We start from the raw sequence: 16,316 nt of genomic DNA, 5'->3' as shown, positions 1-16,316 counted from the left end.
TAAGAAACGGTAATTGCTTATCCACTTTACGCCATTCTGGCTTACGAACCATTTCATAGGAACACTCCACCTTCGGATAGCAGGAGAAACCTGTATTGGTGTTTCCGTACCAGGTTGTGTTGCAGCCTGTTAATATACTCTTCAATACGCATCTATAGAAGTTTTGTCAAATTTTTAGATGTCATGCTGAATCTCCATCAACGGCTAAGGAAGTACAGATTCTGCCATGCTTTCTTCGTAATTGCATTTACTGCTGGGCCCAGGACAGGTCCTTTGAAATGAAAGCACTGAGGTATTTAAAGTTCCTGACGTTCTCCACCCCTAATCCACCGATGAGGACTACTTGTGTACCTCTGGTTTCCTTCCCCGAAGTCAATAATTAACTAATTGGTCTTAATGACATTGAGTGAGAGGTTGTAGTGGCACCACTCAGCCAGATTTTCAATCTTCCTCCTATATACTGATTCATCACCACCTTTGATTCACCCTATAACAGTGGTGTCATCAGCAAATTTGAATATGGCTTTGGAGCTGTGCTTAGCCACACAGACATAAGTATAAAGCAGGTAGAGCAGAGAGCAAAGCGCACAGCCTTGTAGTGTGCCTGTACTAATGGAGATTGTGGAGGAGATGCTATTGCAATCCAAACTGACTGGGGTCTGCAAGTGAGGAAATCAAGAATCCAATTGCACAAGGAGGTATTGAAGCCAAGGTCTTGGAGCTTATTGATTAGTCTTGAGGGCATGATGGTATTGAATGCTGAGCTGTAATCAATAAAGAGCATCCTAATGTATGCATCTTTGCTGTCCAGATTATCCAGGGTTGAGTGAAGAGCCAATGAGATGGCATCTGCAATGTACCTGTTCCTCTGGTAGACTGGGACAGTTGAAAATGTTTCATCACCAACCTCTCAAAACACCTTTTCACTATGGATGCAAATGCTACTGGACAACAATCAATGAGGCAGGTCACCGCGTTCTTCTTGGGCACTGGTGCAAGTGAAGCCTGCTTGAAGCAGTTGTGTACCTCAGACTGCTGAGGCAAGAAGTTAAGATATCGGTGAACACTCCAGCCAGTTGATCAGCACAGGTCTTTAATACTCGGCCAGGTGCCACGTCTGGAGCAAAGAGTTGCTTTTGCTATTACATTTCCCACAACCAGAATTAAATTAACTGACATGTTTTTTTTTCCCTAAGGGATGTGAACTCCTAGGGGTGAGCCAACATTTTTTCCCCAATCTAATGTTCACCTGTCCCTAAAGTGAGCTGCCTCTTGAACCCGTACAATGCTTCAGATGGACGTATACCGACAATGCTTTAAGGAGGCAATTCCAGGTTTTTGACAGCGACGGAATGGGAATGTTTTCCGAGTCTGAAGTATGTAGCTTGGAGGGAACCTTTCAGGGATGATGTCCCTATACTTCTATCCTTGAGCCTCCAGCTAGGAGAGGCTGTGGGTTTGGAAAGTGCGACTAAAGCCTGGAATGGAAATTAGCAAAGCCCTTAAATGGAAAATCCTACAAAAGTAATGGATATGGCCCAGTCCAACACAAGGCCCTCCCAACCATCTTCAGGAAATGCTGTCACAGGAGAGCAGTAGCCATAAGTAGGGACTGCCACCACCCTGGCCATGCTCTTTTCTCACTGCTGCCTTGAGGAAGGAGGTACAGGAGCCTCAGGACCCCCACCACCAGGTTCAGGAACAGTTATTACTCCTCAACCATCAGGCTCTTGAACGAAAGGGGATAACTTCACACAACCCCAATCACTGAAATAACCAATCATAACCAATAGACATTTCATCCCGTGTTCTCCATTGTTATTGCTTAATTTATTATTATTCCCTTCTTGTATTTGCACAGTTTGTCTTCTACAATTTGACTGAATGCCCAAGTTGGGCGGTCTTTCATTGATGCTATTTATCAGAATCAGAATTTAATCGCCAAGTACCTGTACACATACAAGGAATTTACTTCCGGCAGATGTTGTCTCTCTGCTCATAATAGATGATAAATATAAATGAAAATATAGATTATACATACAAGTAGTGCAATCCAAGTAATAGTTAGCCGACAGTTCACCGGCAGTTAACTGTTCAGCAAAGTGACCGCAGTAGGGAAAAAACTTCTCCAGTGCCTATTAGTCTTAGTCTGGAGGGATCTGGTTATTATTCTATAGGTTTGTTGAGTATGCCCACAAGAAAATGAATCTCAGGGTTGTGTATGGTGACATATACATTTGTACTTTGAACTTTAAAGAGTTTCATTGAGTTATTGTGTGCACCTTGTAGATGGTCAATAGTGAAATGAGTGAATGGTTGTGGAGTGGGGTCTTATCCAGTGGACCTCTACAGGCAAGTGAAAAATGCTCCATCACACTCCTAACTTGAGCCCTGTAGATGGTGGACTGACTTTGAGGAGATAGGAGGGAGTTACTCACAACATGTTTCCCAGCCTCTGACTTGCTCTTGCAGCCATATTATTTGTATAGCATATCCAATTCAGTTTCCGGTCATTGGTAACTTCCAGTATATAGATAGTGGGGCAGTCAGTGATAGTCATGTGATTGAATGCCCATTACTTATTTCATCCTTGCAATGTTTTTTGAACAAGATTAATACCTACAACTTACTTGTAATTTTCAGTCTTCAGGCACCATCCATAACTGCAGATCATTGTAAAGACTATGACTAGGGCCTATTGAATTCCCTCCTCCTCTTCCCTCAGAGTTGGGATGCATCACATCCAGCAGAGATTTGGTAACTAGCCCTTCAAATAGGTCTCTAACGATTGAGACAACCAGGATCTCAACATTATTTCATATACATAATACTTGTTGTTGTGATGGGATATTTTAACTTTCCTAATATTGATTGGCATTTCCTTAGTGTAAGGGGTTTAGATGGGGTGGAGTTTGTTAGGTGTGTTCAGGAAGATTTCCTGACACAATATGCAGATAAACCAACTAGAGGAGAGGCTGTACTTAATCTGGCATTGGGAAATGAACCTGGTCAGGTGTCAGATCTCTTGGTTAGAAAGCATTTTGGAGGTATTGACCACAACTCTATCCCCTTCACCATAGCACTCGAGAGGGATAGGAGCAGACAATTTGGGAAAACACTTAATTGGGGTAGGGGAAAATATGATGCTATTAGGCAGGAATTTGGGAACAGATGTTCACAGGGAAATGCACAGCAGAAATGTGGCAAATGTTCAGGGAATATTTGCATGGAGTTCTACATAGGCATGTTTTATTGAGGCAGGGAAAGGATGGTAGGGTTAAAGAACCATGATGTTCAAAGGATGTAGAAAATTCAGTTAAGAAGAAAAGCTTACAAAAGGTTCAAGAAACTAAGTACTGTTAAGAGTGGCTACTTTAATGGAGCAGTGGACTTGGACCCCCATAATATCTCTGTACATCAACTCATTGTATTGACTCTTTACATTTGACCTCTCAAAGTGCAACATTTCACATTTGGCCAGGCTAAATTATTTGCAACTATATAATGACATCAGGAAATCTAGTTCTGTTAAACATGAACTGAATTTAAATTAATTTACATATTAAGCTTGTGGCAAAATGAGCAGAATAAAGTGAGCCTTACTTGTATTGTCTCCTGCTCCTGAAACATCCTGTAATTGTGCTTGTACTCCCCAGTTTTCAGTACTTTTTCTGGAATCAAGTTGCTTCAGTGCTTTCAGAATGGGAGGATTGGGCTCTGACGAATCCTGCTGGCTGAATGGGTGATCTTTCTCTGGTGGAGAATGGTACCTGGGCAAAACAACAAATGAAAGAAGACCATGCTTCATCCACTATTCTGAAACTCAACTCATGTATTTTTTTCAAGTATTAGTGACTAAGTTATCACAAGTAAATACTGATCCAGAAAGTTAATTTGAATCTCACCCCCACCCTCAATTTCAGGAATTTAAATTTTGAGAAAATAAATAATTTTAAATGGAAGTAAAGGAAAATCTAGGAACAGCAACAATGTTTGGCAGAATATAACATTAATGGCAAGACTCTTGGCAGCGTGGAGAATCAGAGGGATCCTGGGGTCAGAGTCCATAGGACGCTCAAAGCTCCTACGCAGGTTCAGATTCAGATTATTGTCATTTAGAAACCACAAATGCAATGCAGTTAAAAAAAATGAGACAACGTTCCTCCAGAATGATATCACAAAAGCATATGACAAAACAGACTGCACCAGAAAATCCACATAATGTTTGGCAATCCCCAATCCAGAGTCCGGAGAGGCTGCTGCGTATTAATATTGCGCTACCATCTTAGTGCGTTCCCCGGAAAGGAGCTCCACATCCACCAGACAAAAACAAAACCAGAAACTAAAGCTACAAGACCTGCATGAAACCACATAGTTACAACAGTGCAAACAATAGCATAATTGATAAAAAACCAGACCATGGGCACAGTAAAAATTGTCCAAAGATGTTAAAGGACTCAAAATCACCACACAGTTTCCACAAGTCCCCAGGGTCCTGACAGACTCGCCATTCCACGCCGGCGCCATAAGGGAATACCCCCGCTATGGACTTCCATGGCGCCGCCTGACTCAGCCTCACAGACGCAGGACACACTGAAAGCGACCTGACCGCAGCGGACTCCGAGTCTGTCGAACCTCCGAGCCGATGACCATCCCCTCCGGCACAGCTTCTCCGAGCACCATCCTCTGCCGAGCGTATTAAGATGGCCCCGCCAACAGCCATCGGCAACGTGACTCAAAGGACTGGGGGCCTGTTCTTCCCAGCAGAGTCCCAGACCTCATAGCAGCAGCAGCAACGAAGAAGGTCTTCCTGGAGACTTTCCGATGTTCCTCCATGTTCCTACGTCCGCTTTCAATTGATTATGCTTGTGCACGGCACCCCACTTCACAAATAACAGATAATCAGCTCCAGAGTGGCCGCTGCTAGCTGCGTCGCGCCGCCATCTTGGATCTCGTTGACTCTGTGGTTAAGAAGGCATACGGTGCACTGGCCTTCATCAATCGTGGGATTGAGTTTAAGAGCCGAGAGGTAATGTTGCAGCTATATAGGACCCTGGTCAGACCCTACTTGGAGTAGTGCGCTCAGTTCTGGCCGCCTCACTAGAGGAAGGATATGGAAACCATAGAAAGGGTGCAGAGGAGATTTACAAGGATGTTGCCTGGATTGGGGAGCATGCCTTATGAGTGACCTTGGCCTTTTCTCCTTGGAGTGATGGAGGATGAGAGGTGACCCGACAGAGGTGTACAAGATCATGAGAGGCATTGATCTTGTGGATAGTCAGAGGCTTTTTCCCGGGGCTGAAATGGCTAGCACGAGAGGGCATAGTTTTAAGGTGCTTGGAAGTAGGTACAGAGGAGATGTCAGGGGCAAGTAGTAGTTGTTGTTGTTTTTTTTTTTAAAAACGCAGTGAGTGGAGAGTGCATGGAATGGGCTGCCAGCAGTGGTGGTGGAGGCAGAAACGATAGGGTATTTTAAGAGACTCCTGGATGAGTAAATGGAGCTTAGAAAAATAGAGGGCTATGGGTAAGCCTAAGTAGTTCGAAGGTAAGGACATGTTCGGCACACTTTGTGGGCCGAAGGGCCTATATTGTGCTGTAGGTTTGGCAAGTTTGGCATGGATGACCCTATCAAGAGCCCAAGCACAGAACACTGACTCCAGCCTACAGAGCCCTCTGGGTCATTGAGGCACTTAAGCCTCTAAACCCAACGATAAGGTTGTGGCTCTCTTAGAGGACCTTTTCCCAGCTGACCTGTTTTATGGCTTTCCAGCCACCAAATACGTGCGTTGTACTGTGGTTACCTGCAGATTTCTGCGGCATCCATGGCTCAGGTCTGGACTTTCTTTTTGCATGGCTGTATCTTACCGATATCTTTATGTACTATGTGCTCTGTGCTGTGTGTGACTGTTGGTAATGTGTTTTGCACCTTAGCCCTGGAGTAACACTGCGTTGTTTGGCTGTGTGGATGGGTATTCATGAATAGTTGAATGACAGTCAAACTTGACTTAAATTCAGTGGTAATTAGGCACAGGCGGTAAAGGTGCATCTGCATCTCGTGAGCAAATATAAAACAGACCTTTGGTTTAAATGACTGCCACAATAATTATAGAAATAATATTCATACCACAAGTGAAATCTCCCTGGGAAACAACCTCAACAGAGTTGATCGTTTCACAATTAGGCACGAGTGCTAACCAGACTGGATTCGTTGTTTGCCTTTAACACATTAAAATCTACACGTTATCAATAATAAGAGTATGTAATCAAATCAAGACAAGTTTGCATAGACTGTTTCGTTTAGAACCATGAAAGGAAATTTAAAATGCAAATATAAGATGATGATGAAATGTGGATCAAATTATACCCACATGTACTAGTGTAGGAAACTCTTCCCAATCTCCCTTTTTGAAGTTATTTATGCAAGTTCTCACATGCAATGTCACACAAATTCAGATAGTTTGGAATAAAATCGTACATTCAAGTTGTTGCTCTTCAAGTAACCAAGGAGGAGCTAAAGATGGCGCCAGAGGTTTTTGAAGACCCAGGTGACTTCTTCCAGTTCGTCCATGAAATAGTTTGTTCTTTTTCTTCTTTCATGACCTTTGCTTTTCAAGCAGGCTGGAGCCCTGTCAGAGTTCATGATCTACAGCTACAGCTCAAACTACGATTCTCCACCGACGGTGGGTTCTAGTTCTCAGACTCACCACTTGGCCTGGTGTTTCAATATCGCCAGGTGTGGCCCCACAGACAACCCAGTTGTTCGACAATGTCATCGGCTGAAGCGTCGCAAGAGATTCAAACATCCAGACAGCAGGCAGTGTGCGCTGCTGCTGAAAGCCCCTATTTCCCTTTCTGTCTCTCCCTCAAGGATGAGTGAGAATTTGTTGGTCCTTGAGTCAGGGGGTCAGAGAAGTGACACAGAAGATTGTAACACTGAAACAGCAAATTGTTGGTCTCTCTCTTGTTGTTGTGGGAGTGATATCTTTCTCTACCTCGCTAGTGAGAGAGAGAGAGAAAGCCTGCCTGAGATAGACAACAGTCTTCGATAGACTATTTTTTTGCTATTACTTGCATAGTGGAAGTTGATGCTGTTGCTGAAGCAAGTTGGGGGAGGGAGAGGGCTGATGCGTTTACTGCTGTGCGTGTGTGTGGGCGTGTGTGTGTGTGGGCGGCTTTAGGGTTCTAACATTTTTTATCATTCGTCCTTTGGGTTTTTTTTTCTGTTTATGTAGATAACTGAAGAGTAAGAATTTCAGGTTGTATACGGTATACAGTCTCTGCTATTAAATGGAACCACTGAACCCTCACTTTCAACGACTTATATGGCTAGCAGCCACATGATTGAATCCACTTCCCTGAATGTAGAACACAACCTAGTAATGGTTTGATCACTTTTAATCCATAACCCTCCATTATTCTCCTCAAATGCCTATCCATTTCCTTTTGAAAGCCCTGATCAACTTTCTTTCCAAAGCACTCACAGGCAGCAAGTTTCACGTTTTTTATGCTTAGGTTCCTTTAATATCAGAGTATGTATACAGTATACAACACAAAATTCATATTCTTCACAGACATCCACTAAAGAGACCCCACAGAATGGATAATAGAATATCGAAGCCCCGACACACCCTTCACAGTAACAGCAGCAAAAGCATCAACCATGGCCCTTGTCACAGCAGCAAAAGCCCCCAAAGAGACTCTGATCCAGAGTCCATCTAAACTGCAGTCCATGATCCATGTACTGATATTTTCAGTCAAACACTCATTCTCTCCCACTCCCTGTTAGAGTGTTTGAGTGAAAATATGTCTCTACCATAGGAGGTGGAAGGCACTCCTTTCTTCCACTTACCTACAGGTCACCCTTGGGCATGGTGAATTACCTGCTTAGCTCCCCCCCCCACCCCCCGATCAAGGTCACATGACCCCATGGGAGCAGGAGGTGGATGGTCGTTTGAGCCGCCGTGCAGATCACAAGACCTGGTTATGTGACCACTGACACCAAGCAGACAATCTCAGAGCAGTATTGATAATGGCTTGGGATGGGGGTGGGGGGGGGGTGGTGTGGTCACTAGTCTTGTAAAGATACTGTTCAGAAGAAGGCAATGCCAAACCACTTCTGTAGAAAACTTTGCCAAGAACAATCATGGTCGCAAAAGGGGAAAAGAATACGAAGAGAAAGACAGATGGAAGACCCTGATCGCCCAAGTCATACGACACAGAACATAACGATGATGATGATGATTAAGAAGAATGGATGAAAAAAAAAGTTCATTCTTCGTAACCCCATGACATTCCCCATTAATCTAAATTTGTCACCTACTGCTTGATGTATTGATCAATGGGAGCAGCATCTTTCTAATTATCCTACCCAGCCTGCTGTGAGCTTGTCCATTCCTTTCAAATGGCAGACAGGAGCTTAATCAGGGCAAATGAGAGGTGTTGCACTTTGGGGGGAAATATACAGAGCACTGATATACAGAGGTCCAAGTTCACAGCTCCCTGGAAGTGGCAATGTACTGTAAGTGATGGGGCATATGACATGTTTGTCTTCATTGGGCATGTTATTCTAAGTTTAAGAGACAGGAAATCATGATGCACCTATATAAAATTTGGTTAGGTCATATTTGGAGTATTGTGTTTTCTGGTCATTCCATTATGGAAAGCAATTATAATGGTCTCAGGTGAACAGGTACATGGGTTGCAAAAGTTTGGAAGGACTCAATATCAACTCAGAGGTAGGATGCTGAGGATAGAGGTTAAAGGCTGTTTCTCAGAATAGAGATGTTACCGATCATTCAGAAATCTGATGGTGAAGGAGAAGCTGTTCCTCGATTATTGAGTGTGGATCTTCAGACCCTTCTACACCCTCCCCAATGGTGGTGTCAAGATGACAGCATGTCCTGGGTACGAGGGTCCTTAATGACGTATGCTACCTTCTTAAGGCATTGCCTCTTGAAGAGGTCCTCAGTGGTGGTTAAGAGTTATGCCCAGATAGAGCTGGCTCAGTTTACAACCCTGTGCAGTCACACTTGCAGAAATGTGCAAGAGCCTTTGGGGACATACCAAATCTCCTCAAACTCCAGATGAAGTAGACGCATGATAGCATCAATGAATTGGGCCCAGGATAAATCCTGACATGTTGACATCCAGGAACTTAAAACTGCTTACTCTTTCCACTACCAACCCCTTAATATGTCTCCTCCCAATTTTCCTTTCCTGAAATCCACAATCAATTCTTTGGTCTTGTTGATGTTGAACGCGAGGTTGCTATTACAACACCACTCAATCAGCTGATCAATCTCAATCCTTTACGCCTCTTCATTGTGCTGTGATACTTGCACAAGATATTATTGAGTTTGCATCTGAAGAAATGCACAGGTTCTTAGCCCTTGTATATAAGAAAGGGGATAATCCAAGAGATAATGGTTTAATTCCTGGAACATCCTCTCATGAACAGCTAAGAGTGAGATTTTTATTCACTGGAATTCTGAAGTGTAACCTTATTTGATGCATATAAATTCTAAGGCAGGTGTTCTCTGTTCTCTATCTGTTTTGTATTCTGTATTGCATGTTTACTAAGGTAACTAGTAATATGAGTGGGGCGTGGTAAAACAAAGGAAATAAGTTACGTATTCTTGCTTATTTTGTGGCATTGAAGAGCTTGGGTCTGACAAATGTCGTATCTTTCACTGAGATATTGCTCAAGAATGCTCAATATCATTTAGCTTCCACTTATATATGCTTAAGTTTCATCACTTCAAGATTGTATGTTTGCTGATTGCTAATAAAGGATGGAATAAAGGATTCAATTTTTGGAAATCATTGGAGCTGGGGGTGTGTCATGAAAATATAACAACTCTCCAGCAGTCTCAGGATGGCAGCAATTGTTTAGGTTTGGTTGTGCCGCTACAGCAGGGTTCCCAACCTGGGGTCCATGGTCCCGTCAGTTAATGGTAGGGGGTCCACGGCATTAAAAAAAACACCTGTCCTAATGGCACGTGACAAGATAGATGCAAAGATGCTTCTATCGCAAAAGAAAGGTGATTCTGCACCGCACAGTTCCAATACTTTGTCTTTCTTCCTCGATGAGAGGCCACTGAATGGAAATATCAATTGTTTCTCTCTCCTAGTTGTTACCTGATCTACAATTTCCTATTTTCATTTCTAAGGTAAGTACACTGGACTGACCTTCTGGGCTGCAAGTGAGTTTCCTCAAATCCACTGTAGTTACTCTCTAAAGGACGTCCTGTGAAGATGGAATAATCAGAACCTGGAGTCAGCCACTTCCGTCTTGCCACATCAGTTGAAGCAGATTTTACAGGAGAATGATAAGCATTGTGGTGGTTAAAAAGGCTGTTTAGAAACAACAGAATAATGAAACAATTCAGAGAATCCTCAATTGACAAAATATTGATTAGCCCATAATTTTCTTTTTACAGTATTGTGCAAAGGGGTGGCAGGGTGGGGATACGTCTCTGCCAAAGGAGGTGTAAGGGGTTCCTTCTCTCCACTAGCCTGCAGGTCACCCTTGGGCGAGGTGTAGCACCTGCCTAGCCCCCAACCATCCCCCGATCAGGGTCATGTGAAGCCATGGGAGCAGATGGTGGATGGTCATATGAGCAGATGGTGCATATCACAAGTCCCGTTCCTGTGACCACTGACACCTGGCATTCTCTGAAGAGTATTGACAATGATTGAGGTCACCCGTCTTGTAAATACACTGCACAGAAGGTGACAATGGCTAACTACTTCTGTAGAAAAATTTCCATTTCAAGTAATTCATCAGTTTTGGCTGAAGTTCATAGGCAAATGGAAAATTAAATTTAAATTTAGTTTTTGCAGTTGCCTACAAGAAGCTTGAAACAGAATACTTGCTTTCACACTTGTGTCAATAAACTTCAGATGTTACCATACCTCAAAATACATTTCAATGTTACCTACAATCATGCTGAAAAGGCACTTTTTATATGACTGAAAGTCAAACATCAAAATACTTCAGACTGACAGGCATGATTACAAAAATGTTAATTAGCTGTTGTTAAATTATGTATTAATAGCAAAATCCTAAAGGCTTGTTAAAAAAATTAACAGCTAAAAATAAAATATAATGGATTCTGGTTAATTGGGGTAGTCGCTTATTTGGGACACTATGCTGCTGAAATGGGGCAAGAGACTGTTGCTAACAGTTTCTAACTAATGTTAGTCATGCATCCTTATGTGGCCATTAGACACTACACCATGCTCAGAGTGACCTGTTTTCAAAAGCATGTGTTTGCATGCATTTGTGTTTAAAAAAAAGCAGTGATTTTTGTCATTGATAGTTAGTGAGAAATAAGCAATAAGGCAATTCAGAACTGTTTCGTTCACTGCGATTTCATGCATTTGGGCTTGGAAATGCCAGAAAAAGCTGGGAGTGAAAATGAAACTATTTTGCTACTTAACAAGTTAGGAACTAGAAGGTATCAACAATTATCTTGAATCTTATAATGAAAATGAAAATTTGGAGGATGCAATCATCGATAGAATTGCATGAAGGCAGTCCAATACCTGTGCTGATTTTGTTCATTGTGTACACTGGATAAACTTTTCCATTGATAACTCTTGGGAGCTCATACAGTTTGATAATGCTGTAGCACTATTGGTAGTGTTCTAATTTGTTCTATATTGAGATATGTCTCTACTAATGGAGGTGCAAGGTGCTCCTTCTCTCTGCTAGCCTGGGCAAAGTGTAGCAGGTGCTTAGTGCCCCATCTACACCCTCCCCAAATCAGGGTCCCATGAAGCCACGGGAGGATGGCTGTATGAGCAGCTGGTGCATATCACAAGCCCTAGTTATGCTATCACTGACACCAGGCAGACAATCTCTGAAGAGTATTGATATTGGCTGAGATCACCTGTCTTGTGAAGAGACTGCCCAGAAGGTGACAATGGTAAACCACTTCTGTAGAAAAATTTGCCACAAACAAACATGGACGGGGAAAGACCATGATTGTCTATGTTGCACAACACAGCATTTAACAAATGAATGAACAAATTAATTAAAATGCATAATTTATTACTCAGATTGGGGGAGAGGATGGGTGGGAGAGGAAAAAGAAAACAGGCTGCATGAGATTGCCAGATCTGTGGCTCCCCCCTGCCCATCAACCCCCTCAAAGGAGCGGAGATCAGCTTGTTCAGTGATTGATGAGTTTTATTTTGATTTCAAAGTTCAAATTAAACTTTATTATTAAAGTACAAATATGTCAGCATATACAACCCTGAGACTCAGTTTCCTGTGGACATACTCAGCAAATCTAGACTAGTAACTCTAAGGGTGCCAATGAAAGATCAGAGTGCAGAAAGCAACAAGCTGTGCAAATACAAATATAAATAGCAATAAATAACAAGCACATGAGATAACTAGATAAAGTACTTGAAGTGAGATCATCGGTTCTCAGCAGGGAGAAGGAAGCGTGACCTGGGTGGTGGAAATCTCTGATGATGGACGCTGCTTTTCTATCACAGCTACTACTGTAGACATTTATTTTTCTTTCTGTATTGCATTTGTGATAGTTCTAATAAAGTATTTCCTTGTGGTTGAACATGTGTGAAGTGTCTTCTTTGTGGATGCAGATACAAATACACTGAGCTGAATACGGAAACAACATAACAAAATTTAAAATAATTTGTCATTACAACCTCTGACACAAGGATTGACAATCTTACAAACAATACATTAAAAGCTCACTGGGTTTATTTCTGAGAAAGTAATCTCATAAGTGAGTGATTATAAAATGAACCAACAATTCCCTGGTGTTTCAGAGCAACAAATGATTCCTCAACAGGCTATATACTGGTGAGAGTCTTTCCACTAAGTGGACAATCTAGAGCTGGGACCCAAATGCTTTCAAGGTAAGGGCTGGGTATTTAAGAGATAGGTGAGAAGAAATATAACTTGATCATGAATCTTTAGAATTGTTGAGGATGTTTTAATGAGTATCTTAACTTTGAGACTCAGATTTTGAATACCAAGGAGCTAAGAAAGTGAATGTTCTGCAGAAAGTTTGTGTAGAAAATCTTATGAGCTTTTGCAGAAGCAAAGCTTTGACTCCTGCAACCATCTACCTGTTGTTTGATGTACGTAAACAGCTTTCTGCACCAGTCCGAACCTTCATGTAGCTCCTCTCATGGTCTGCTTGTCTAATCTGAGCCTCAAGTTTAGATACAACTCTGAAAAGAGAACGAACAATTTAATTACTGATGAGATACAACTAATTAAATGTAGGTTATAGTCAAGAATGGAGAGAAGTGGAAATTCAGAGCAGTAAACCCAGCATCAGTCGAGGGCAAAATACTAGAATCAATTATTATCTTGAATCAGCCAGAATCAAGTGATTATAGAACTTTGAGATCAAAAATCAGGGGATTATGTTGCAATTTTTTAAAAACTCTAGGTAGCTCACATCTGGAATATTGCATACAGTTCTGGTCGCCTCACTATAGGAAGGATGTTGAGGCTTTGGAGAGGGTGCAGAAGAGGTTTTCCAGAATGTAGCCTTGTTTAGAGGGCATGTGCTAGCATGACAGTCTGGACAAACTTGGGTTGATTTCTCTGGAGCTTTGGAGACTGAGGAGAGATCTAACAGAGGTTTATAAAATTACGAGAGGCATAGATACAGTGGACAGACAGCATCTATTTCCCAGGGTAGAAATATTTAATACCAGAGGGCATGCATTGAAGGTAAATAGAAACATAGAAAATAGGTGCAGGAGTAGGCCATTCGGCCCTTCGAGCCTGCACCGCCATTCAGTATGATCATGGCTGATCATCCAACTCAGAACCCTGTACCTGCTTTCTCTCCATACCCCCTGATCCCTTTAGCCACAAGGGCCATATCTAACCTCCTCTTAAATATAGCCAATGAACTGGCCTCAACTGTTTCCTGTGGCAGAGAATTCCACAGATTCACCACTCTCTGTGTGAAGAAGTTTTTCCTCATCTCAGTCCTAAAAGGCTTCCCCTTTATCCTTAAACTGTGACCCCTCGTTCTGCACTTCCCCAACATCGGAAACAATCTTCCTGCATCTAGCCTGTCCAATCTCTTTAGAATTTTATATGTTTCAATAAGATCCCCCCTCAATCTTCTAAATTCCAGTGAGTATAAGCCTAGTCGATCCAGTCTTTCTTCATATGAAAGTCCTGCCATCCCAGGAATCAATCTGGTGAACCTTCTTTGTACTCCCTCTATAGCAAGAATGTCTTTCCTCAGATTAGGGGACCAAAACTGCACATAATACTCTCGGTGTGGTCTCACCAAGGCCTTGTACAACTGCAGTAGAACCTCCCTGCTTCTGTACTCAAATCCTTTTGCTTTGAATGCCAACATACCATTTGCCTTTTTCACTGCCTGCTGTACCTGCATGCCCACCTTCAATGACTGGTGTACAATGACACCCAGGTCTCGTTGCACCTCCCCTTTTCCTAATCGGCCACCATTCAGATAATAATCTGTTTTCCTGTTCTTGCAACCAAAGTGGATAACCTCACATTTAACCACATTAAATTGCATCTGCCATGAATTTGCCCACTCACCTAACCTATCCAAGTCACCCTGCATCCTCTCAGCATCCTCCTCACAGCTAACACCACTGCCCAGCTTCGTGTCATCCGCAAACTTGGAGATGCTGCATTTAATTCCCTCGTCTTAATCATTAATATATATTGTAAACAACTGGGGTCCCAGCACTGAGCCTTGCGGTACCCGACTAGTCACTGCCTGCCATTCTGATAAGGTCCCGTTTACTCTCACTCTTTGCTTCCTGTCTGCCAACCAATTCTCTATCCACATCAATACCATACCCCCAATATTGTGTGCCTTAAGTTTGCACACTAATCTCCTGTGTGGGACCTTGTCAAAAGCCTTCTGAAAATCTAAATATACCACATCCACTGGCTCTCCCCATCCACTCTACTAGTTACATCTTCAAAAAATTCTATAAGATTCTTCAGACATGATTTTCCTTTCACAAATCCATGCTGACTTTGTCCGATGATTTCAGCTCTTACCAAATATGCTGTTATCACATCTTTGATAACCGACTCTAGCATTTTCCCCACCACCGATGTCAGACTCACCGGTCTAAAATTCCCAGGTTTTTCTCTCCCTCCTTTTTCAAAAAGTGGGGCTACATTAGCCACCCTCCAATCCTCAGGAACTAATCCAGAATCTAAGGAGTTTTGAAAAATTATCACTAATGCATCCACTACTTCTTGGGCTACTTCCTTAAGCACTCTGGGATGCAGACTATCTAGCCCTGGGGATTTATCTGCCTTTAATCCCTTCAATTTACCTAATACCACTTCCCTACTAACATGTATTTCCCTCAGTTCCTCCATCTCACTAGACCCAAGGTCCATTACTATTTCCGGAAGATTATTTATGTCCTCCTTAGTGAAGACAGAACCAAAGTAGTTATTCAATTGGTTTGTCATGTCTTTGTTCCCTATGATCAATTCACCTGTTTCTGACTGTAAAGGACCTACATTTGTCTTGACCAATCTTTTTCTTTTCATGTATCTATATAAGCTTTTACAGTCAGTTTTTATGTTCCCTGCCAGCTTTCTCTCATAAGCTTTTTTCCCTTTCCTAATTAAGCCCTTTGTCCTCCTCTGCTGGTCTCTGAATTTCTCCCAGTCCTCAGGTGTGCTGCTTTTTTTTGCTAATTTATATGTTTCTTCTTTGGACTTGATACTATCCCTAATTTCCCTTGTTAGCCACGGGTGCACTACCTTCCCTGGTTTATTCTTTTGCCAAACTGGGCTGAACAATTGTTGTAGTTCATCCATGCGATCTTTAAATGCTTGCCATTGCATATCCACCGTCAACCCTTTAAGTATCATTTGCCAGTCTATCTTAGTTAATTCACGTCTCATACCTTCAAAGTTACCCTTCTTTAAGTTCAGAACCTTTGTTTCTGAATTAACTATGTCACTCTCCATCTTAATGAAGAATTCCACCATATTATGGTCACTCTTACCCAATGGGCCTCGCACGACAAGATTGCTAACTACTAACCCTCCTCATTGCTCAATACCCAATCTAGAATGGCCTGCTCTCTAGTTGGTTCTTCAACATGTTGGTTCAGAAAACCATCCCGCATACATTCCAAGAAATCCTCTTCCTCAGTGCCCTTACCAATTTGGTTCACCCAATCTATATGTAGATTGAAGTCACCCATTATAACTACTGTTCCTTTATTGCATGCATTTCTAATTTCCTGTTTAATGCCATCCCCAACCTCATTACTACTGTTAGGTGGCCTGTACACAACTC

General features: G+C 42.3%; 1 protein-coding gene across 6 annotated transcripts in view; it reads right to left on the bottom strand.

Annotated features, from left to right (window-relative positions):
• The window catches only part of LOC132407697 (M-phase phosphoprotein 9), a 105,647-nt gene that overhangs the window by 33,312 nt on the left and 56,019 nt on the right, over nucleotides 1–16,316 (bottom strand). For all 6 annotated transcript variants that reach the window (XR_009516560.1, XM_059994556.1, XM_059994553.1 and 3 more), the window contains 3 exons: nucleotides 13,108–13,212; nucleotides 10,189–10,353; nucleotides 3,604–3,770 (listed from right to left, as the gene is read on the bottom strand). Coding sequence is in view for 5 of the 6 variants with exons in the window: in XM_059994556.1 (XP_059850539.1) it covers nucleotides 3,604–3,770; nucleotides 10,189–10,353; nucleotides 13,108–13,212 (437 nt within the window). In the remaining variant the exon portion in view is untranslated. The remainder of the gene's footprint in view (nucleotides 1–3,603; nucleotides 3,771–10,188; nucleotides 10,354–13,107; nucleotides 13,213–16,316) is intronic.

This window comes from Hypanus sabinus, chromosome 18 (genome assembly GCF_030144855.1).
Source record: "Hypanus sabinus isolate sHypSab1 chromosome 18, sHypSab1.hap1, whole genome shotgun sequence".
Classification (NCBI taxonomy): Eukaryota; Metazoa; Chordata; class Chondrichthyes; order Myliobatiformes; family Dasyatidae; genus Hypanus; species Hypanus sabinus.
Note: the sequence above shows the minus strand (reverse complement) of the source record. Positions and strands in the feature narration are given on the sequence as shown.